Genomic DNA, 21,755 nt, shown 5'->3' with positions numbered 1-21,755 from the left:
GCTTGCACTGTACTTCACTATTAAAAGTAATAATGATGCTTGAGACGACATTGCTGCAAACGCAATATCCGTGAACTGCCTTAAAATCAGGTGTGCAGCCTTAGTGTTGCATGAAAAGAAGGACCTGGCCCAATTGCATGCTGGTCATTCTCACAGGCCCATGCTGACTCGGTTGGTCTTTTGGATTCATATATTGCATGTTCTGTTGTCTAAGATTTACCACAAATGTATTTACATGGGGAAATGTTGATCAGTGGAATTATAGGGGTATTTCACTGGATTTTCAGACCTCAATTTGAAAGCTATCAGCATGGATCATAATGAAGAGACACATTGATCAGCTATTGTTAGGACGTTGCCAATGTATGTGTATGGTTGGTTAACTGACGTATCCTTGCCTCTACAGGAGGTCCCGGTCAATGGTCAGTGACCATCGGTCCTTCAGGATCCTCCAAGGGAGTAAGCGTCCTCAGCCCTGCCAGCAGATACACTGAATCCCCAGAGGAGATGAACAGTGACGCCTCATCCCACTGCAGCTACTAGAGCTGCCGGTCCAATAATAGTCTACGGTACCTTTGTCTGCACTGATGTGTTATACTGGTTTCCCCCTAATCTGTTCAAATTAAGGAAGAGGGAGAAGTAGCCACTTTACACCTCACTATTGAGATGGGACACACTGCCTTCAGGCCCCTGCTCTAATACTGTCTGCTTGTTGAGTAACCTTACCCTGAGCTGTGCAAATACAGTACTATCTTGAGACCTATGTTCGGTACAAAAGTTAATGTCTCCTCCCCCTTAATTTCTTAAGATTGTAATATCCTTTTTATACAATGGATGTATTTTGAAAAGTCTTTCCCTTGACCTGTCAATGGTGGGTTCTTGTTTGTATATTGTCCTGGGCTTCAGAGTTTAATGTACAAATCTCAATGTAATGTCCTCAAAACATGAAAACACAATCAAAATGTCATGTTCTACCTAAAAGGTATTTTATTAGCAAACCTGTTTTAATGTAGCAGTACTTGATGCACAAATGATCAGAAGTCAGAAAATCCAAGCAGATGCAAATAACATTTTTAAAAGGAGAAAACATCCCTCTGTCCAAGCGTTATAAAAGTCAAAATGATATAGAAAACAGCAGAAAGTAACTAGGCAGCTCATTACAAATGTATAAATTGATTAAATGTGGCTTCACAATTTGACATACGGGGTTGATTTTTCAATACAGAAAGGTCTATTGTCAAATGGCCTATAAAACTAGGCCGGTGGAAAGACTGGACACTGTCAACAAGACTGATGTTCAATAGCACCAAGATGTGTTACTACTGATTCCCTTAGAGGTAAATGTCTACAGTATCTCAAAATTGACTTTTTTTTAGCTAGCCCTTGTAAGCAGCTGTGTCCTCTTGACATTCCCACTGAGGTATGGTAGGCTATAAGCATGACAAATTTGAGATATGACCAATGTGTATGGGAGCATTTTCTGAACACCCAAAGCCCGATTTGTTAGAATCTGGCACAGCAGATTCTAAAGGTGACTGGCTTGACAAATATCACTTCAACTGAAAAGAATGAACCGACACTGTTGCACCGTGAAAAGTATAATTCAGAAGAGAATGGTTACGGTGCCGTGTGAGCAGAATACGATAGCCATGTGTGCCAAGAGTTTTTCAGGCCCATAATTTCTTAACAGGAACACCTCCTGGCCCTAGTTGTACACTCCACGTGGTGGGTCTACCTCTGTATGTGGCGTACAAAGGCCTGCACCAGCTGGATGAAAGGCTCCTGACCCTCGTGGCTGGCCTTGGCGCCTGGGGTCTGGGGAGATGGCAGCAGGCTGCTGGCCGGGGACGAGGGGGCGCCACGGCGGAAGTGACGGGACAGGCTGGAGAGGAGGGTACTCTGGAGGGGAGACAGGCATCACATAATATATTAAAAGAGCATTTAAAAAATAAAAAATTAATTGCAGGCTATTAGAAACAAGACACTGAGCTGATGAGAACAGATGGGACTAGAGTGGAACGGCAAAATAGGACAAAGAACTAGTCTGAATGAGGAGAATGACTCACCAGTTCAGAGCCAAGCTCCTGTTTGAGTCTCTGTTTGTCTCTGGGGGCGATGGTGGGGTCCTTCAGACAGCGGACGGCCTGTGAGATGAGCACGTAGAAACAGTTCTCCATGGTGAACATCAGCAGAGACCTGGAAGGACAGTCACACATACCAGTTAGAAATGACCAATATTACCACCAGTGAGAACAACTTTCTCTATGTCTCCTTACTTGAGGGCTTGGGTTTCCTCTGACGAGGCCAGGGAGGCCACACTCAGAGAGGCTGGCTCCTTCTTCTCTACCTAAATATGGACAGAACACAAAGTCAAATGTACAGTACAATTTATATTTCCTCATATGCAAGAAATAAAATCATTTCAATGTCGTCTTAGTTCGAACTGAATGGATTTGAAATTATTGGGAGGACAACCTCTCCCAGCATGCTTAGGGCCACGTTGATGGTTGCCAGCAGGGTTCCAAAAGAGGGCGCCACATCAGCGTCAAAGGCCGAGGTGGTGAAGCTCAGCACAAACAAGGTCCTGTACTCAGCCAGGTCCATACACTGTCACACACAATCTCAGTCAGTGAACATATGCTAACATATTTCAACCACATTCTTTATGTGTATGAAAACTATGTAGAGGCTGATGATGCAAGGATGTGAGTGTTTGGTAAGTTGTTAGAAGATTGCGCTAATGGAGTCACAGTTCAAACAGTGCAGATAGTTTTTAGAGACAGTGTGTTATTCTCACCTGGTCCAGTATTATCTGGCAGCAGTCGGGGGTGAAGTGCTGCAGTGTGGCCAGAGTTTTACTGAGGATCTTCAGCAGGCTGCACTGCACCGCCAGCAGGGCCTTCTGCTCCGCCTCCTCCCTCTCCCCGCCCCCTCCTTCGGCTGCAGCTTTGGAGGGTGTCTGAGGATCTCTCTGGGCACGGGGGCCGGAGGGCAGCGCCTCCCCATTCTTAGCCTGGGGGACAATGACAAGACGTCCGGTGAAATAAATGGAAATAATGAGTTCTCTAGACATTAATTCAACCTGGTATAACCCCAGTAACAACATGGTAATGTCTGTCTGACCTGGAGGTAGTGATGAAGCATGTTCCTGCTGTGGAGGAGGTAGGTGCACGTCTGACACAGGTAACACAGATTGATCTGCAGGTAGACAAAAAGTAAAAACCTGAGTTTTCATTGTTGTAAGCTAAAAATATATACTTTGGGGGAAAATAAAACAATCACAATAAACAGGGCATTTCATTCATTATTAGAGTTAAGTGTACATTTGATGATGCTCAGTGCTGACTGACCTGTACATCTCGGAGCAGATGGGGCAGATGGAACTGCCACTCCTTACAGAAGCTGGACAGCTGCAGCAGGAAGCCCACTGTGTGGTCAGCCTCATCCAGACACACCAGACTCTGGACCGTCCGCACCGCATTCAGGCACTGACAGAAACAGAGACTTTAGGTTCCATATACAGAAAAGAGATGGTGTACACACAGATGACAATTCACAGACAGTAACACACACCTGCAGTATGCGTTCCTGGTGCACTCCGACAAAGTCGAGGGCCTCGTTGATGAAGTTGTAGCGCAGCGTCTTGAGCAAGATCTCCATGAGGGACATAGAGAGGCGGTACACCCCCGGCCAGCAGGGAGCATCCTGGGACTTACGGGAGAAACCCTGACCAGGGAGATGAAGAGAAACTAATGTTATAATACCACAGAGAGAGCACGAGCGCCTAACATTAAAATAACACTACAACAATTCTTCAATGCCTTGTCAATTAATGATCGGTTTAGTATGCGTTCCAAGTGGTGCCCTACTTTTGACCAGACATATAAGCCCTGGTCAAACGTAGTGTACTATACAGGGAATAGGGTGCCCTTTGGGACGTACAATGTTGTGCTTGTGTGTTACCTGTGAGGCTCCATTAGAGGGCACTTCGTAGACACTGAGCAGAGGGAGACAGATACTCTGGATGACGCCGGCCCCGGCTACTGCTGCTGCACCCTGGAAGACAGGAGGGATGAAATATCCTTTATTACTAATGTGGTTGATAAAGCATTTAGTTATTTTTGCATTAGAAATCGTGTCTAATATATCTGTCTTAGTCATTTATATAGCAATGTAGTAGTGTGTGAGTACCTGTGGTGTGCGGGCTAGCGTGAGCAGCAGGTGCAGGGCAGCCTCGGTGAAGTAGAGGTTCTGTTTGGAGCGCAGGCTGAGTTCTAGAGCGCTGAGAATAGAGTGGAGAGCAGGAATCTTCCTCATCACTAGAACCCAGTGTTCCCCGTCCTCGTCGGCACGACACAGCTCCTTGGCCAGGTGTAAGGCCAGCACACACACCTGACACAGAGATGAAGAGGGAGAGAGAAAGAGGGGTGTGAATATGAATTGCCTCATCACTCAATGAATTACCAAGAAATCATGCAAATCTCTTTAAATCAAAACTTCTGATTCCACTCTTGCTTCACATAAACCAAAGCTAGAGATGATCCACCACAGACATGCTGAGCTGCCCTGACCGAGATCAAAGATTAGAATTTATTCAGCACGTGCAGAGGTAATTCATTGCAGCTTACTATTTGGTTGGATGTGCCCTTTTTCAAAACACTTGGAGCAACAGTTATGCACTGTGTGCGTTTAGAAGAGTACAATTATTCTAGTGTTGCTTAAGGTCTGTTTTTATGCGGTTAAGCTGAAGAGAAATGTCCACATTACGTGAATAATAAAAAGTTAATCTCATTCTAAATTGCCGGCGCTGTGCGACTCACCCCGTCTCTCTGGTCCTTCTGGATGCTGCGGACGGCGTCAGTCTCCATGCTGTCTTTGTCATCCGGGACGTCCCTCACATGAGCCGCGTGACGAGTGCTGTCAATCAGTGCCAGCGCCTCGTCCTGCACCGTCTCACACACACACAGCAGCAGCTGGGGCAGTTGGGAGATCTCCCCACCTGATCAATGTAATGAGCAATACTGCTAGAGTACTCGACAAGTCATGTACAATGAGTGTACAAAACATTAAGAACACCTTCCTAATATTGAGTTGCACACACAGCGATTAGTCCCCCTCACCGTTGAGTCCCTGTATCTGCAGTGCAGAGATGAGGGCAGAGAACACCTTGGCCTTTGTACTCTCCATCAGCTGCTGGTCGGCCTGCAGGACACTCTCCAGGATCAGAGAGAGGGGGGCCAGTACGTCAGGGGCCGTGGCAACCACACTGCATGGGTAAGCAGGACAGACAACAAAGGTGTTAGTGCTAAGATGTGCAGAAAGAGTTTGATTATTAACAACCAATGTACTACCTCACGGAATTATAACAGCTTTGAGATCATTTTCATTATCCTGATATTTCAACATGTGGACACACTGTACATCAATTCACGCATGTGGGCACACACAAACCTTCTCCACTGTTTAAGTAGGATCAGCAGAAGAGTAGCCATCATGGATCCCAGACGTAGACAGGGCACAGACATGGGCACCAGCAACTAGAGAGAGAGAGAAGGGGGAGGTGATAGCTTGTGAGTGAGAAGAGGACAGATGAAAGAGATGAGCAGTTGTCATGGTGACTAACTCACAGCAGCTTTGGTCCCATCCAGCACGTCCATGAAGAGCTTAAGTCTGGCAGAGTCCTCCTTTAACTGCATCACATCCGACTGTAAACATCAGAACACATCAATGAATCAACCAACCAGTCACACTGCAGCCAGTCACACTGATCAGCATAGTATCTTTTTTTTTTTATACCTCCCATATATTTATGGGGTATTGTTTATTGTTTATCGCTTATTCATCATGGAATTCATAGGACGACTTCCTCTGCCATGTTTGACAGAATTCTAGTGAATGTTTTTAAACGCCACAGTGACGAGTGGAGTGGTGTGTGACATACATGACTGGTGGAGAGGATGAGCAGCATCCGCCAGGCTGAGATGACCATCTGGGTCTCAGAGAAAGAGTGCACGCCCTCCTCCTCCTCCGTCTCTGCCACGTGGACCACCAGGGACTTAACATACTGGGACCAGTACTCGTAGCGCCGCCCGCTGGAGAACTTCTGCAGTGCATCCTTCAGAGAGCGCTCCAGAGAGCCACTGGGGAAAAGAGAGGGCCATTCAGATAGAAGTATACTGTGTGGAACAGATGAATGTCTGTCAGGTAGAATAGCGAATCGTGTCTGATCTATCCATTACATTTAAAAAATTTCAACTCAAGTCAATCTCATTTAGCCTAGTTTATTTCATATCTCAATGTATATTTTATTCATTTATTGTCACAGGAATTTGTTTAGCATTTCACACCATCAATTCACACCAGCCTGGTCTCAGACTAGACATAACATAATAAATGGAAATCTGGGACACTCAAATTAGTATGATATGTTACGTTTGTTATGGTTACATATGAAAGGAGGGTGGTTGGTCGGGGTGGGCGAATAACGCGAATGTCTAGCAACCCAAAGGTTGTGTCCCCGAATCACATCAAGGACAACTTCAGCATTTTAGCTAATTAACAACTTTTCAAATACTTTTTAGCTACTTTGCAACTACTTAGCATGTTGGCTAACCCTAACCTTTTAACCTAACGCCAAACCTTACCCCAATATATTCTACTGTTGGCTCCCGAGTGGCGCAGTGGTCTAAGGCACTGCATCTCAGTGCTAGAGGCGTCACTACAGACACCCTGGTTCTAATCCTGGCTGTATCTCAACCGGCCGTGATTGGGAGTCCCATAGGGCGGCGCACAATTGGCACAGCGTCGTCCGGGTTAGGGTTTGACCGGTGTAGGCCGTCATTGTAAATAAGAATTTGTTCTTAACTGACTTGCCTTGTTAAATAAAAGGTCAAATAAAAATAAAGCCTTAAACCTTAACCCCTAACCTAGCTAACATTATCCAGCTAGCTCATGTTAGCCACCTAGCCAACATTAGCAACAAATTGTAAGTTTAGCAAATTCGTAACATATCATACGAATTGTAATTGTAATTCGTAACATGTCATGCAAAATGGATGATGGACATCCACAAATGAATACATAACAAATAAATGGAGTGACCCGGATTTACACACAGAATAATACGTAATGCAGACAGCTTGACACATATCATATGCAGTTCGGTAGATAAAGCCATTGATACCACTAACAACTCAATCCACCAAATATACTGGCTTGGATTGCTGTATGTAGCTCTAGAAATATGTAGCCTTGTTACCTGACTACATAGTAGATCTCAAGGCCGATGATTTTCATGACGAAGGCACAGGTCTCCAGAACACAAGGCTCAGTGATGTCTGAGGGGGCGGGAAGGGTTCCAAACAGAGGCGTGGTCAGGTTTTCCCAAAACCTCTCTCTGTGGGAGGAAACGTCATACATTTATTAGGATGCCCATCAGCCAACACCGATGGCGACAATTAGTCTTACTGGGGTCCGACAGATAATGTAAAAGACATAAGACATAATTTACATGCATACAAAAACACGTAGTGTGTGTGCATCTATCAGTTACACATACATGTCAATACATGCACACCAAAAGTAGGTAACAAGGGGGAGACGTTGTGCCATGAGGTGTTACATGAAATCACTTGAAACACACAACAAAAAGAATGTTACGGCATAATCTCTCATGTTGGTGTGTGTGTATGTGCATGTTCAAGCGTGTATCTCTGGCTGTGTCTGTGCGCCCAGGCAGTGTCACCTCACTCACTTGGTACGTAGGACAGAGATTGCGCTATCCCGTCGGTCCTGCCACAGGGCGTGGAGGAAGGCCAGGGCAGCGCGGTGCAGCAGGGGGGGACACCAATACTTCCCCTGCTGCCTGGAGTCAATCAGGTCCAACACAACCTGCAGACAGCTCCACTCACCCAGCAGAAACTCCTGGGAGGGAGAGAGAAAAGAAGACTTGTCCATTAAATTACTGAACTGAGTCTGGTATAAAGATTCAGAAACTCACAAAAAGAAAACTATACGTATTAAACTTAAGTTAACTATACGTATTAAACATCTTAAACATCAACACACAAGTCTAAGTCCTAACATGTTCCTGTCCTACGCTTCGACTGCCTGCTTCGCCCAGCTCTTACCTTTGACCCCTCTGCGCCGTCCTTGACCTTCAGGTTGAGGAAGAGCTCGATGAGGCCTGGCTGGGTCTCCACGGCCACGGTGAGGAACTCCAAGATCATCACCTTGATCCTCATGTCCTCCGTTCTGCTCTGTAGCCGCGTCAGAAAGGCATCCCTGATGGCAGCCGCGTCACCGCCCAGGCAGGCGTACACCGACATGGGAGCCACCTGGAAACCAGAAGGTTACGTAAATATTACACAATATCTTGAGACTAGTACTGTAGTCTTGTCCCCATTTCTGTTTACATCTACTTCAACAGTGTCTCACTGCGTTCTCTTGCCCTCTACTTATAAGCCCTGTAACAACTGGTGATGTAAAAAAGGCTCAATACATTTGATTGATTCATGTTTTTGCTCGCTAACCTCCAAACACTACCCAACAGAGAATGTGGCAAGTGTAACTTATGATGCTGCTAGAACTACGTTGGGGTTTTCACTACCTTAGTTGATTGCTCTGATCATCATATGTGCAATGTGTGTTGAGTTACCGTGGCGAGCCTCTTGAGCAGCTGGATGGCGAGGCGCGGTAGGGCCGGGTCGTGTTTGTGGTAGATGTACTTGGCAAGCACGGCGATTAGGTTGCTGCCGTGGCCACCGTGCTGTGTCAGCGCCTGCTCCAGGGGCGAAACAGCGCTCGACGGTGGCTTGAGGCGGATCACGTTGTTGGTGACGGAGAAGGCCAGCTTGACCGTCTGGATAAGGATCTGACCTGGGCCCTCCGAGCCACCACTAGAGGGAGACACAGAAAAGTTTAAATTAACATGGAAATCATCAGTTTCTAATTCACAAACAATAGAACATACTTTTAGGGTGGTCAAGCGGTCTAAGCTGCTGCCTCCGAAGCACATATTACCGCTGCAGCATGGATTTCAATCCATCCCACTGCATTTCAGAAAACGCTCCATCTTTCCTCTGTACTTCTGTCCTCTCCAATGAACAAAAAAAAAATACTTGAGTGGGACTGCCCCACTCTTAAACAAAGGAAAGCTGTGGCAACTCTATATCCACTGCTTTTCTATCTACATGCAATGTTCTGAACCGGGCTCCCCCTCCTGAGACACTATGATACAAAGACCACTGGTGTAGTAGAGTGGTCAGCTGTAGACATGCCAAGGTGTAGAGTGACACGTTACCTGCTGGGCTGAGCAGCCAGGACCACGTCTATGGTGTCCACTCCCACCCCCATGATATTAACCACCGCCTGGCCAGCCTCGGTGTTAGCCAGACTGTAGATACACAGAGACTGGAGGGTTGGCGTGCTGGGGGAGAGATAGAGAAAGGTTAAAATATGACACCAATCCTTTTCTGTTTGATAGTAATACTATGGGGTTAGGCTCCATCTGGGTCTACAGAGTCCTGTCAGTCTGCAACGCACTATTCAGATGTGCGTTTTACCCAGTCCCAAATTCAATAACAAGCAATTCAGACGGACGAGAAGCATTTTGTTTCTTAGTGATGTAATGTCTGTTTAGGTAGAATAAGGAATGTTGTTTTGATATGCACAGCAGCCCTACCTGCCACTAGCCTCTCCCTCTGGACTGAGGTTCAGGATGGCATGGACCAACTCCAGGATCAGACAACCTAGAGGATTCAGAATGTTTTTCAGTCTGACAGTAGTTTTACAGCCAGCCCTTTCAATACGGCTAAGGCCACCCTCAACTGTGGGCCCTGGTCAAAAGTAGTGCACTATAAAACGGGAACAGAGTGCAATTTGAGACAGACACACTGCACATATTCTAAAAGGGATATCACTGATGTAGTTGACCACCATAGACTTGTGAAGGTACTCACCGATCCTCTCTCTGACTCCGTGGGTGTTGTAGCGCCACTTGTGGTAAGTGGGTAGCATCTCCTTCAGCACCAGCAGTACACAGGGGATGAGGCCCTTGTCCTGGGTGCTGCCCAGCTGGCCCTGAAGGCAGGAGGGAAACACCGTTATTACAACTACTGATAGTCAGCCACTCAATGCCAAATAAACTCCTAGCCCCTAAACACAAGACCTTTGTGGAGATTGAGGCGTGGAGAAGTGTTATGATAATGTATTGTCTGTTTTTGTCTTGTCTGTATGCTTATTTTATTTTTCCCCTTTAAAAACAGATTTACTTGAAACGGCTATATTAATGCCCCATGTAAAAGAAAGACATTGAGATGGGATAGATGTAAGCTGTTTTTGGGGGGGTTGATGAGCCATTACTAGACTGTTAATAGAATAGAGAGAGCGAGATACCTTGACCAGGGTGGTGACGAGGCGCAGGAAGGCGATGGTCACAGCGTACTCCCCTCTGGGCTGCTCTATCAGGACCAGCAGGTTGCCGTAGTTACCTGCCTTCATCCCCTCAGCACTGAATATATATATAAATACATAATATTAACTATGACGAAACAAGACCCCTCAAAGACTTCCCTCCCTGTGAATATGATATGGCGTGACACAACCTACCTGATGGACTGTGCCATATTGGTCAGAGGGGAGGAGGCGAAGGGCAGAAAACCAGTGTGGTGCAAGCTGGACCAAACCTACTCAGAAAGTAGAGGGGGCATAACAATACACACACATTAAGGAATGGTAAAGGTCCATTTTTATCTCAATATCAAATAATTTCTTGTTAACAATTAAGTACCTGTGATTGTTTTCAATTAAATGATCAAAAATAGTTTATTATCAAAGAGCAATTTCTCAAGCAATAATTTTGCTAGGATTATCTGGGAGTGGTTAGGAGGGGATAACTGAAAACAGCTGTTGTTGGCAGAGAGGTTTGGAACTCTTTCCTATTGGTCTATTAACAAATGTACCACCTGGTGATGTCACCAGGCAGGCCAAAACTCCATCCCACCAAAACAGGATGACATTTCAGGTTGTCTTTTCAAACAGCTCTTACAATAAACAAGGCCTTGTCATTTTCACAGTATTATTCAAACCTCAGTGTGTAAATATATATAAAACACACAGGATATCATGTTTTTGACTGCACAGGTCCTTTATGTCTGTTGAAGGCTATGAGGCCCCTCAGAGCCACGTAGAGCATGGTTTCCCAAACTCGGTCCTGGGCCCCCCTACACAGCTGATTCAAATAACCAACTCACCATCAAGCTTTGATTATTTAAACTCAGCTGTGTCGTTCTAATGCAAAAACCAAAACGTGCACCCAGGGGTAGCCTCAGGACCGCGTTTGGGAAATACTGCTCTACCAGACCATCTGTAACCCACCTTGCCAGGCATCCTAGCAGCCAGGACGATGAGGCAGTTCGCACAGGACGCTATCACATCCACTGGAGGGTTGATGACTGATGTCAACCTAACTCAAAGATACCACAATATTCTCAAATAATCCATGAATACAAAGTACCAACAAATACAAAATACTTACAAATCAACTTTGAAGGGAGCCCAAACAAGCTTATCATTATTCCATGTGAAATATATGATTACTGTCCATGACAGAGTGATAAAGAGATGTATGTGTGTGTGTGTGTGTGTGTGTTGCATCTCACCTCTGCAGTAACATGTAGATGCGTGAGGTGAGGGGCAGCAGACAGTCAGACACAGTCCAGTCTGTGCTGATCATCTTATGGACCAGGTCCAGGATGGGCTTCACACGCTCACAGTGTAAGATCACATCTGGACCAGGGAGAGAATCACACACACATATTCACATACTCTGAAACAAAAACTCTTGTATTGAAGGATCTCTGCTGATAGAGAAATTATTTGAGTGTGTGTGTACTGTATGTTTGAGGATGCATTATTTGAGTGTGTGTGTACTGTATGTTTGAGGATGCATTTGGGTATACAGTATGACTTGACCTGTGTAAGTATGTGTGTGGGTCTATAAATGTGCCTGTATTTATCTAGTTACCTGCAGTAGAGACAACGTGGAGCAGCATCTCTATCTCACAGGTGAACAGGATCCAGGCACTGTAGGAGTAGTCCCAGCGCACCACGTAGCCCTGCTCCCCCACAGCCACCTGACCCAGCACACCCTGAGGCATCCGCAGGTTAGTCTGGCCCAGGCCTGACGGACAGAGGGAGAGATCTCAATCAGAAATATTTGAAGAAATGTAATGAAAGACAATTACTTAAAGACTATAGCATCACAAAAATACTAATGTGCACCCATTAGTCTGTTTCTTCTAACAAGCAGCCTAAACCCACCGAGAGGGTAGAGGAGTTTTGGTGCTTGTCTCCTCCACAGTGTCTCGTCTTCTCTAGAGATGACGTCATTGGGCTTCGTTTTGTAGACCTCGGTGTAGAACGACATCTTGTCCAGGAAAATGTACACCTAACACACAGACACATTAATCAAGTGTAACCACAGACACATTAATCAACACATTAACCACAGACCAGCAGAACGGTGTGTGTAATCAATACCTTCTTTGCGGTGGACTTATCTGACAGGAGCGCAGTGAGGAGCTGCAACAGCAGACCAGTCTTGTGTGGGAACATTCCCATTGCGCTATCCAGGATCATTCCCAACCCCATAGTGGGCTTCTGGGAAAAGCATTCAAAAAGCCATATATTAGGAAATTTAGCTAAAGACATATTCTTGGAGTGATTTCACATCCTTCATGAGGAAGAATTGGTTTAATTAATTTCTCCTCACCGTTTCCCAGAAGAGCTCAGCCAGACTGGGCGCAGAGAGAACTTCACACGCTGCATTTATCAGATGCTATGGGGAGGGACCATTCAATCATTAATCTGTGATATTATTTATCAGCATCATTAGGAATGTGAAACTATGCAGATTTCTGTGATATCACTGATCAGTCTGTGCTATAACTCAACAGTATCGTTACTTGGCTGAGCCTCAATGTGAGATAGCAAGGCCTGGTACCTGTTGGCTGCCCAGCGTCTCCTCTTCAAAGGAGGTAATGACAAAGGAGAGGAGGCCATAGATACACATCCTGGCTGTACTGGCTGTGCACTGTGGGAGGAGGAAACATAACATGGCGGCAGGTGTGGTTAGAGCATTGGACCGAAAGGTTGCTGGATTGAATCCCCGAGCTGACAAGGTAAAAATTGGTTGTTCTGCCCCTGAACAAGGCAGTTAACCAACTGTTCCTAGGCCGTCATTGTAAATAAGAATTTGTTCTTAACTGACTTACCTAGTTAAATAAATGTTCAATAAATACAAAAAAATGAAAGCAGCATATTTCTGAAACATTGTGTGAATAATTCTTGCAGGTTGTGTGTTGTGCTGTATGCGTATGTAAAATATGTGTTTGTGTGTGCTGTCCTGTGCTAGGTGAGCGTTTTGTGTGTGTGTGTATTTTTATTATAATGTGTGTGTCCTTACATTATTCCCAGTGCCTCCCAGACCCTGCAGCATCGTAGTGAGGTACTGAAACACCCCAAGTTGTAGGGAGGTGTTCCCGATACGTCTGATGACGGGGCTGGACTCATCTGGGCTCAGGGTGTGTCTCAGCAGGACCCAGGCCAGCAGCACTGGCCCGTGGTGAGGGATGTCACCAAACGTCAGCAGCATCTGGTCCATCTCCTGGTGGGTGACAAAGTCGACAATAATGAGTGTCACTTATTGATCAATTGCAATGTATTCCCCCATCGAACGGATCATAAAAACCTACTACTTCCAGAACATTTCAATCTGAACTAGCTCATTCTGATGACTTGATAACAAAACGGGAGTGTATACATGTCAATTCCAACAGTACATGTAAAGGTGCTCAGTGTTTACCTTGCTGATGGCAGGGGTGTTGGAGAACTGGTGCTGCTCCGTGCGCTCCTCTAGGGCACACTTGTGGAGGAAGTCTATGTCCATGCCTTCCACCAGGATCAGACAGCTGAAGTACCTGCAAGACAGAAGGAGAGATACATTAACAAGAGGGAATACCTTTAGAAAAGATTATTGTTCTTTAATTAAGCTGAATCCCTTGCCCAAGCCAAAGCAACAAATGTAGCAATTATCCTGAAAATGTAACCTACTTAAATATGTCTGGCCAATAAAGATGCCATTAGGAAGTAGCTAGCTGGCTATGTAGATTTACATCCAGTACAGTGCATTCGCTAGTGCTCTGCCATTCTGTTTACAAATGAATTGCTAAAGGAAACAAATGTAGCTTGCAATCTTCTAAACTGTAGGCCATGTCCCTAACCGCAGATCAATATTAGGCCAACAAGAAGTAGCTAGCCATGAATATTTCCATCCACTCCAGTGTATTAGTGCTGTGACTGACCCGATGCGGTCGACCAGGGCGTCCATGCTCTTGTCTACCAGGTGTCTGTTGGTCTGGCGAAGGCCGAAGCCCTGCTCCTTGAACATCTTGGTGAAGCTGAGCAGGTCTCCGGGACCCATCTCAAAGTAGGCATAGTACAGGAACAGGATCTCCAGCAGCAGGGACTGCTCCCTCAGACACTGCAGGAACCAGCGGGACACCTGCCTCTCCGTCTAACCAGAGAGAAACATGATTGATTAAGAAAGATGCACATAATAGAAGATTATAGAAGGTAGGGGTAAAATATCAAGTCCATATTATGGCAAGAACAGCTCAAATAAGCAAAGAGAAACGACAGTCCGGCATTACTTGAAAATGTCTTCAAGTGCAGTCGCAAAAACCATCAAGGGCTATGATGAAACTCGCGCTCATGAAGACCGCCACAGGAAAGGAAGACCCAGAGTTACCTCTGCTGCAGAGGATAACTTCATTAGAGTTAACTGCACCTCAAATTGCAGCCCAAATAAATGCTTCACAGAGTTCAAGTAAACAGTCCCATCTCAACATCAACTGTTCAGGAGACCGTGTAAATCAGGCCTTCATGGTTGAATTGCTGCAAAGAAACCACTACTAAAGGACACCAATAAGAAGAACAGACTTGATTGGGCAAAGAAACACGAGCAATAGACATTAGACCGGTGTAAATCTGTCCTTTGGTCTGATGAGTCCAAATTTGATATTTTTGGTTCAAACCGCCGTGCCTTTGTGAGATGCAGAGTAGGTGAACGTGCATGTGTGGGTCCCACCATGAAGCATGGAGAAGGTGTGATGGTGCGTTGGAGGTGACACTGTCGGTTATTTAATTAGAATTCAAAAAGGTACACTTAACCAGCATGACTACCTCAGCATTCTGCAGCGATACACCATTTTTACATTTACATTTAAGTCATTTAGCAGACGCTCTTATCCAGAGCGACTTACACCATCCCATCTGGTTTGTGCTTAGTAGGACTATCATTTGTTTTTCAACAGGACAATGACCCAAAACACACCTCCAGGCTGTGTAAGGGCTATTTGACCAAGAAAAAGAGTGATGCAGTGCTGCATCAGATGACCTGGCCTCCACAATCACCCGACCTCAAACCAATTAAGATGGTTTGAGATGAGTTAAACCGCAGAGGGAAGGAAAAGCAGCCAACAAGTGCTCAGCATATGTAGAAACTCCTTCAAGACTGTTGGAAAAGCATTCCAGGTGCTGCTGGTTGAGAGAATGCCAAGAGTGTGCAAAGCTGTCATCAAGGCAAAGGGTGGCTACCTTGAAGAATCTCAAATATATTTTGATTTGTTTAACACTTTTTTGGTTACTACATGATTCCTCATGTTATTTCATAGTTTTGATGATCTTCACTATTATTCTACAATGTAGAAAATAGTAAAAATAAAGAAAAACCCTTGAATGAGTAGGTGTCCAAACTTTCGACTGGTACTGTAGGTGGAAGATAATGTTGAAAACATTAGGATAAGAACTTATGGAGAGTTTGAGATACCCATATTTACTTCAAGCATTGAGGAGTCAATCAGATCCTAAACTCAATGTGTAACTTGGAATAGGGTAGTAAAGAATGTAGTTCTAACCATGAGGTTGCCATGCGTCTCCCATGTCGGGGATTCAGCTTTGAACAGGGTCTCAAACTGCTTCTGGTAGTTGTTGACCAGATCCTTCTCCAGCTTGTTCACACAGTTGGAGTACTCCACCTGCACCCAAAGCAACACAACAAAAAAATCCATTGATTCAAAGTTGTCATACCTTTTTTTTATTTTTATGTTTACACACTTCCATGTCTAAACTGTACTATTTGTAACCTGTACCATTGTAGGCTTCACTGTTGTTTCCCATAAATGGTATCAATAAATGTAAACACAGGTTACAATGTGTTAGATATACTGTAATAGATCATAGCTACTACAAATAGCCAATCAGGAACATTGGCCTGTACTGTATTAGCATGAGCATCAAATGAGCTTACCAGCAAATGAGCTTACCAGCCTGACCCCACCCCCCATACATACAGATGGGTCTAGTGTAACATTGGACCACAGTGTAAGTCCTAGCAGACATAAGGGAGCTCCTTACCCTGTAAGGGTGTCTCTCATCCTGAAAGTACGTCAGCAGGAGGAGGACGCATCGCAGATGACACACACGCTCCTCGTAGTAATAGTCAGCGATCTGAACACACACACACACACACACTCAAAGAATCAGTGTATAAGCCTATCAATTGACCTGATTATGCTTTATGAGCTGGTGAAATAGAATACCAGCAAACTTAGGTAGCTTGTACTAACCTTCAGAAGTAGGGCTTGGCTCGGTCTCTCATCCTGCAAAACATCCTATGAGGGCAGATAAGATATCTCTAGTCAAGGTACATGGGGCGGCAGGTCGCCTAGTGGTTAGAGCATTGGACTAGTAACCGAAAGGTTGCAAGGTTGAATCCCAGAGCTGACAAGGTAAAAATGTGTCTTTCTGCCCCTGAACAAGGCAGTTCCTAGGCCGTCATTGAAAATAAGAATTTGTTCTTAACTGACTTGCCTAGATAAATAATGGTTAAAAAAAATAAACATGTGTCTAGACTGACAATATTTAGTAGTATAGAATTCCTTCACAGTCATCTGATATTTTTTCTGAATCTAGTATCACCACACAGAGCGAGAGAGAGCGAAGTAGAGAGACTACCTTCAGTGTGTTACGGGTCCCTCTGTAATCTTCTTGAAGGTAACATTGTAAAATCTGTACACTCTGCTGTTGATCCAGACCCTGAAAAAAAAGAAGCGTGTTAATAAATTCCACAAAGGAAAGGAATTACAACTTAATCATACCCTGTTCATATACCGTATTCAAGTTAAATGGTGGTGTGTCTCCATGCATCATTACACTATATACAGTGCCTTGCAAAAGTATTCACCCCCCGTGGCGTTTTTCCTATTTTGTTGCATTACAACCTGTAATTGAAGTAGATTTTTAATTTGGATTTCATGTAATGAACATAGACAAAATAGTCCAAATTGGTGAAGTGAAAAAAATGATTGTTTCAAAAAAGATTAAAAACTTACAAGTGGTGCGTGCATATGTATTCGCCCCCTTTGCTATGAAGCCCCTAAATAAGATCTGGTGCAACCAATTACCTTCAGAAGACACATAATTAGTTAAATAAAGTCCACCTGTGTGCAATCTAAGTGTCACATGATCTCAGTATATATACACACACCTGTTCTGAAAGGCCCCAGAGTCTGCAACACCACTATGAAGACAAAGGAGCACTCCAAACAGGTCAGGGACAAAGTTGTGGAGAAGTACAGATCAAGGTTGGGTTATAAAAAAATATCAAACTTTGAAGATCCCACGGAGCACCATTAAATCCTTTATTAAAAAATGGAAAGAATATGGCACAACAAACCTGCCAAGAGAGGGCTGCCCACAAACTCACAGATCAGGCAAGGAGGGCATTAATCAGAGGCAACAAAGAGACCAAAAATAACCCTGAAGGAGCTGCAAAGCTCCACAGCGGCGATTGGAGTATCTGTCCATAGGACCACTAAGCCGTACACTCCACAGAGCTGGGCTTTTTAAGGAAGAGTGGCCAGAAAAGAATAAGCAAACATGGTTGGTGTTCGCCAAAAGGCATGTGGGAGACTCCCCAAATATATGGAAGAAGGTACTCTGGTCAGATGAGACTAAAATTGAGCTTTTTGACCATCAAGGAAATCTATGTCTGGCACAAACCCAACACCTCATCACTCTGAGAACACCATCCCCACAGTGAAGCATGGTGGTGGCAGCATCATGCTGTGGGTATGTTTTTCATCAGGGACTGGGAAACTAGTCAGAATTGAAGGAATGATGGATGGCGCTAAATACAGTGAGATTCTTGAGGGAAACCTGTTTCAGTCTTCAAGAGATTTGAGACTGGGACGGAGGTTCACCTTACAGCACGACAATGACCCTAAGCATACTGCTAAAGCAACACTCCAATGGTTTAGGGGAAACATTTAAATGTCTTGGAATGGCCTAGTCAAAGTCCAGACCTCAATCCAATTGAGAATCTGTGGTATGACTTAAAGATTGCTGTACACCAGCGGAACCTATCCAACTTGAGGGAACTGGAGCAGTTTTGCATTGAAGAATGGGCAAAAATCCCAGTGGCTAGATGTGCCAAGCTTATAGAGACATACCCCAAGAGACTTGCAGCTGTAAAAGGTGGCTCTACAAAGTATTGACTTTGGGGGGGGGGTGAATAGTTATGCATGCTCAAGTTCTGTTTTTTTGTCTTATTTCTTGTTTTGTTTCACTAAATAATTTGCATCTTCAAAGTGGTAGACATGTTGTGTAAATCAAATGATATAACCCCCCCAAAAATGAATTTAAATTCCAGGGTGTAAGGCAACAAAATAGGAAAAATGCCAAAGGGGTGAATACTTTCGCGAGCCACTGTAGTATTCAAAATAATACCTGCTTTTGCCATGCATCATTACACTATACAGTATATCTTACTTCATTCACTATCCCGTCAGATCATTTAAGCATTCCTTACCAGCAGTTTACTGATCCTCAGACCAACGTCCTTCAATGGTTGGGCCACATCTTTGTCCGCTTTCAGTTTTTCCGCCGCTGATGAACTAAAACACGGAAAAATGTCAAACATAATTTGGTCTATCTACAAGCTTAAGCATTTCGTATTGGAACATTTAAATAGTTTGATTGCACCGCATACCTGGGTGTTTTGTAGTAACACAGCCCTTGAAGTAATCGTTCCCAATTCCGATCTAGTTCTTCCTCTATTTGAGCCTTCATCCAGGATGGATGTAATATTGAAGAAGAAAAAGCACAGTGGCAGACATTGTAAGACTTTGTTGAAATATAAAATATATATGATAGGTGAGGAAATAAAAAGGCTACATACCGGTTCCCTCAATGCAGATCTCCCCAGTAAGATAGTCCATAACTCTCGGCTGCTCCTGCAAAAGCAAAACAATTCCATAGCTCCCTAGATAGTATTTTTCAGGTGGTTAAACTCATAGTTAACTGTTCAAGTTCACCTCCACCCTACCGGACACCCTAGACCCACTCCAATTTGCTTACCGACCCAATAGGTCCACAGACGACGCAATCGCAACCACACTGCACACTGCCCTAACCCATCTGGACAAGAGGAATACCCATGTGAGAATGCTGTTCATCGATTACAGCTCAGCATTTAACACCATAGTACCCTCCAAACTCGTCATCAAGCTCGAGACCCTGGGTCTCGACCCCGCCCTGTGCAACTGGGTCCTGGACTTCCTGACGGGCCGCCCCCAGGTGGTGAGGGTAGGTAACAACATCTCCACCCCGCTGATCCTCAACACTGGGGCCCCACAAGGGTGCGTTCTGAGCCCTCTCCTGTACTCCCTGTTCACCCACGACTGCGTGGCCATGCACGCCTCCAACTCAATCATCAAGTTTGCGGATGACACTACAGTGGTAGGCTTGATTACCAACAACGACGAGACGGCCTACAGGGAGGAGGTGAGGGCCCTCGGAGTGTGGTGTCAGGAAAATAACCTCACACTCAACGTCAACAAAACAAAGGAGATGATTGTGGACTTCAGGAAACAGCAGAGGGAGCACCCCCCTATCCACATCGACGGGTCAGTAGTGGAGAAGGTGGAAAGTTTTAAGTTCCTCGGTGTACACATCACGGACAAACTGAAATGGTCCACCCACACAGACAGCGTTGTGAAGAAGGCGCAGCAGCGCCTCTTCAACCTCAGGAGGCTGAAGAAATTCGGCTTGTCACCAAAAGCACTCACAAACTTCTACAGATGCACAATCGAGAGCATCCTGTCGGGCTGTATCACCGCCTGGTACGGCAACTGCTCCGCCCACAACCGTAAGGCTCTCCAGAGGGTAGTGAGGTCTGCAGAACGCATCACCGGGGGCAAACTACCTGCCCTCCAGGACACCTACACCACCCGATGTCACAGGAAGGCCATAAAGATCATCAAGGACAACAACCACCCAAGCCACTGCCTGTTCACCCCGCTATCATCCAGAAGGCGAGGTCAGTACAGGTGCATCAAAGCAGGGACCGAGAGACTGAAAAACAGCTTCTATCTCAAGGCCATCAGACTGTTAAACAGCCACCACTAACATTTAGCGGCCGCTGCCAACATACTGACTCAACTCCAGCCACTTTAAAAATGGGAATTGATGGAAATTATGTAAAAATGTACCACTAGCCACTTTAAACAATGCCACTTAATATAATGTTTACATACCCTACATTACCCATCTCATATGTATATACTGTACTCTATATCATCTACTGCATCTTGCCATCTTTATGTAATACATGTACCACTAGCCACTTTAAACTATGCCACTTTATGTTTACATACCCTACAGTACTCATCTCATATGTATATACCGTACTCTATACCATCTACTGCATCTTGCCATGCCGTTCTGTACCACCACTCATTCATATATCTTTATGTACATATTCTTCATCCCTTTACACTTGTGTGTGTGTGTATAAGGTAGTAGTTGTGGAATTGTTAGGTTAGATTACTTGTTGGTTATTACTGCATTGTCGGAACTAGAAGCACAAGCATTTCGCTACACTCGCATTAACATCTGCTAACCATGTGTATGTGACTAATAAAATTTGATTTGATTTGAAGTCTGAGTTGTGGCATAACGGCAAATATGGTTTAAGTTAGACATAGCTATTAAAAGTGCAGTGAGTGGCCACAGTTAGAACAAAGCTAACTAATAACAAGTGTGCTATGATGTTTGTTATTGTGAACCAGCTGTCAACTCCCTCTAGCTAGCTAATTAGCTGTACCAGACAGTTTAATACGCAAAATCAGCATCAACGTTATGTTGAGTTAGTTAGCTAAATTATCAAGTAAATGTTTTTATTACGAATACATGTCTGAAAGTTTATTCCCAGACAAATGCCAGTTGTACGCTAACTAAACTTGCTAGTTCACGTCTCGTTGATGCATGCTGCTGTCGTCATGCGTTTGGAACTGTGTAACAGACCGCGCTATCATGCCATTCAAATGTAGTTAGCAAGTAACGTTAACGTTACGTTAGCAAGCATGTTAACGAGCTAGCAGCTTGCTACTACTAGCAACTAGTTCCCTCCAAGGGAAGCTTTCACATTGCTGTACAAATGTAAGTACAATTTCTAAATTAAAGCACATCTTAAACTTTACTCATGAATTTGAAAGCTATAATGGTCAAAATATACATAAATTGTATTTCATTTAGTTACCTCACATACATCTCCGAGTCCGCCATCTTCTCCCTGCAACGTGACGTAACTTGTCTGCGACATGGACCCCCATCACGTGACCTGTAGATGTTGT

The 21,755-nt window shown here is 44.6% G+C and overlaps 2 protein-coding genes across 9 annotated transcripts in view; one reads left to right on the top strand and one right to left on the bottom strand.

Annotated features, from left to right (window-relative positions):
- cdk5rap2 (CDK5 regulatory subunit associated protein 2) overlaps positions 1-2,436 on the top strand; it is a 71,169-nt gene extending 68,733 nt beyond the window's left edge. For all 7 annotated transcript variants that reach the window (XM_071351806.1, XM_071351803.1, XM_071351805.1 and 4 more), the window contains one exon: positions 407-2,436. In XM_071351806.1, coding sequence (XP_071207907.1) covers positions 407-543 — 137 coding nt within the window. In that variant the 3' untranslated portion in view covers positions 544-2,436. The remainder of the gene's footprint in view (positions 1-406) is intronic.
- Positions 965-21,741, bottom strand: nup188 (nucleoporin 188). 2 transcript variants are annotated; one of them, XM_071351809.1, is made up of 42 exons: positions 21,662-21,741; positions 19,301-19,355; positions 19,112-19,185; positions 18,932-19,016; positions 17,077-17,157; positions 16,689-16,733; positions 16,477-16,569; positions 15,978-16,097; positions 14,364-14,575; positions 13,865-13,979; positions 13,466-13,666; positions 13,004-13,093; positions 12,773-12,838; positions 12,541-12,660; positions 12,322-12,448; positions 12,026-12,181; positions 11,661-11,787; positions 11,377-11,464; positions 10,609-10,685; positions 10,396-10,510; positions 9,960-10,080; positions 9,683-9,749; positions 9,302-9,427; positions 8,657-8,897; positions 8,130-8,336; positions 7,754-7,923; positions 7,259-7,396; positions 5,942-6,140; positions 5,628-5,705; positions 5,452-5,537; positions 5,121-5,266; positions 4,821-4,999; positions 4,192-4,392; positions 3,964-4,056; positions 3,574-3,726; positions 3,351-3,488; positions 3,124-3,198; positions 2,798-3,013; positions 2,476-2,607; positions 2,277-2,347; positions 2,067-2,196; positions 965-1,899 (listed from the first exon to the last, which is right to left on the bottom strand). In XM_071351809.1, the coding sequence occupies exons 1-42, from the start codon at positions 21,685-21,687 to the stop codon at positions 1,732-1,734; spliced, it is 5,208 nt and encodes a 1,735-aa protein (XP_071207910.1). In that variant the 5' UTR covers positions 21,688-21,741; the 3' UTR covers positions 965-1,731. The 2 variants fall into 2 exon arrangements, with proteins under 2 accessions (XP_071207910.1, XP_071207911.1); XM_071351810.1 differs by lacking the exon at positions 2,476-2,607.
- Positions 21,742-21,755: the final 14 nt, after the last annotated feature.

The sequence above is a fragment of the Salvelinus alpinus genome, chromosome 18 (assembly GCF_045679555.1).
Source record: "Salvelinus alpinus chromosome 18, SLU_Salpinus.1, whole genome shotgun sequence".
NCBI lineage: Eukaryota > Metazoa > Chordata > Actinopteri > Salmoniformes > Salmonidae > Salvelinus > Salvelinus alpinus.
The sequence above is the reverse complement of the archived record's forward strand: the minus strand, read 5'-3'. Positions and strand labels throughout refer to the sequence as shown.

What these genes read in the sequence shown, in the direction of transcription:
- nup188 (XM_071351809.1), bottom strand. Translation starts at nt 21,687, where the DNA reads ATGGCGGACTCGGAGATGTATGTGAG. An exon ending in GCCAAGCCCTACTTCTGAAG is followed by an intron (nt 16,570 to 16,688) that starts GTTAGTACAAGC and finishes GTGTGTGTTCAG; the next exon opens with ATCGCTGACTATTACTACGA. An exon ending in ATCTCTGTCCTACGTACCAA is followed by an intron (nt 7,397 to 7,753) that starts GTGAGTGAGGTG and finishes TTCCTCCCACAG; the next exon opens with AGAGAGGTTTTGGGAAAACC.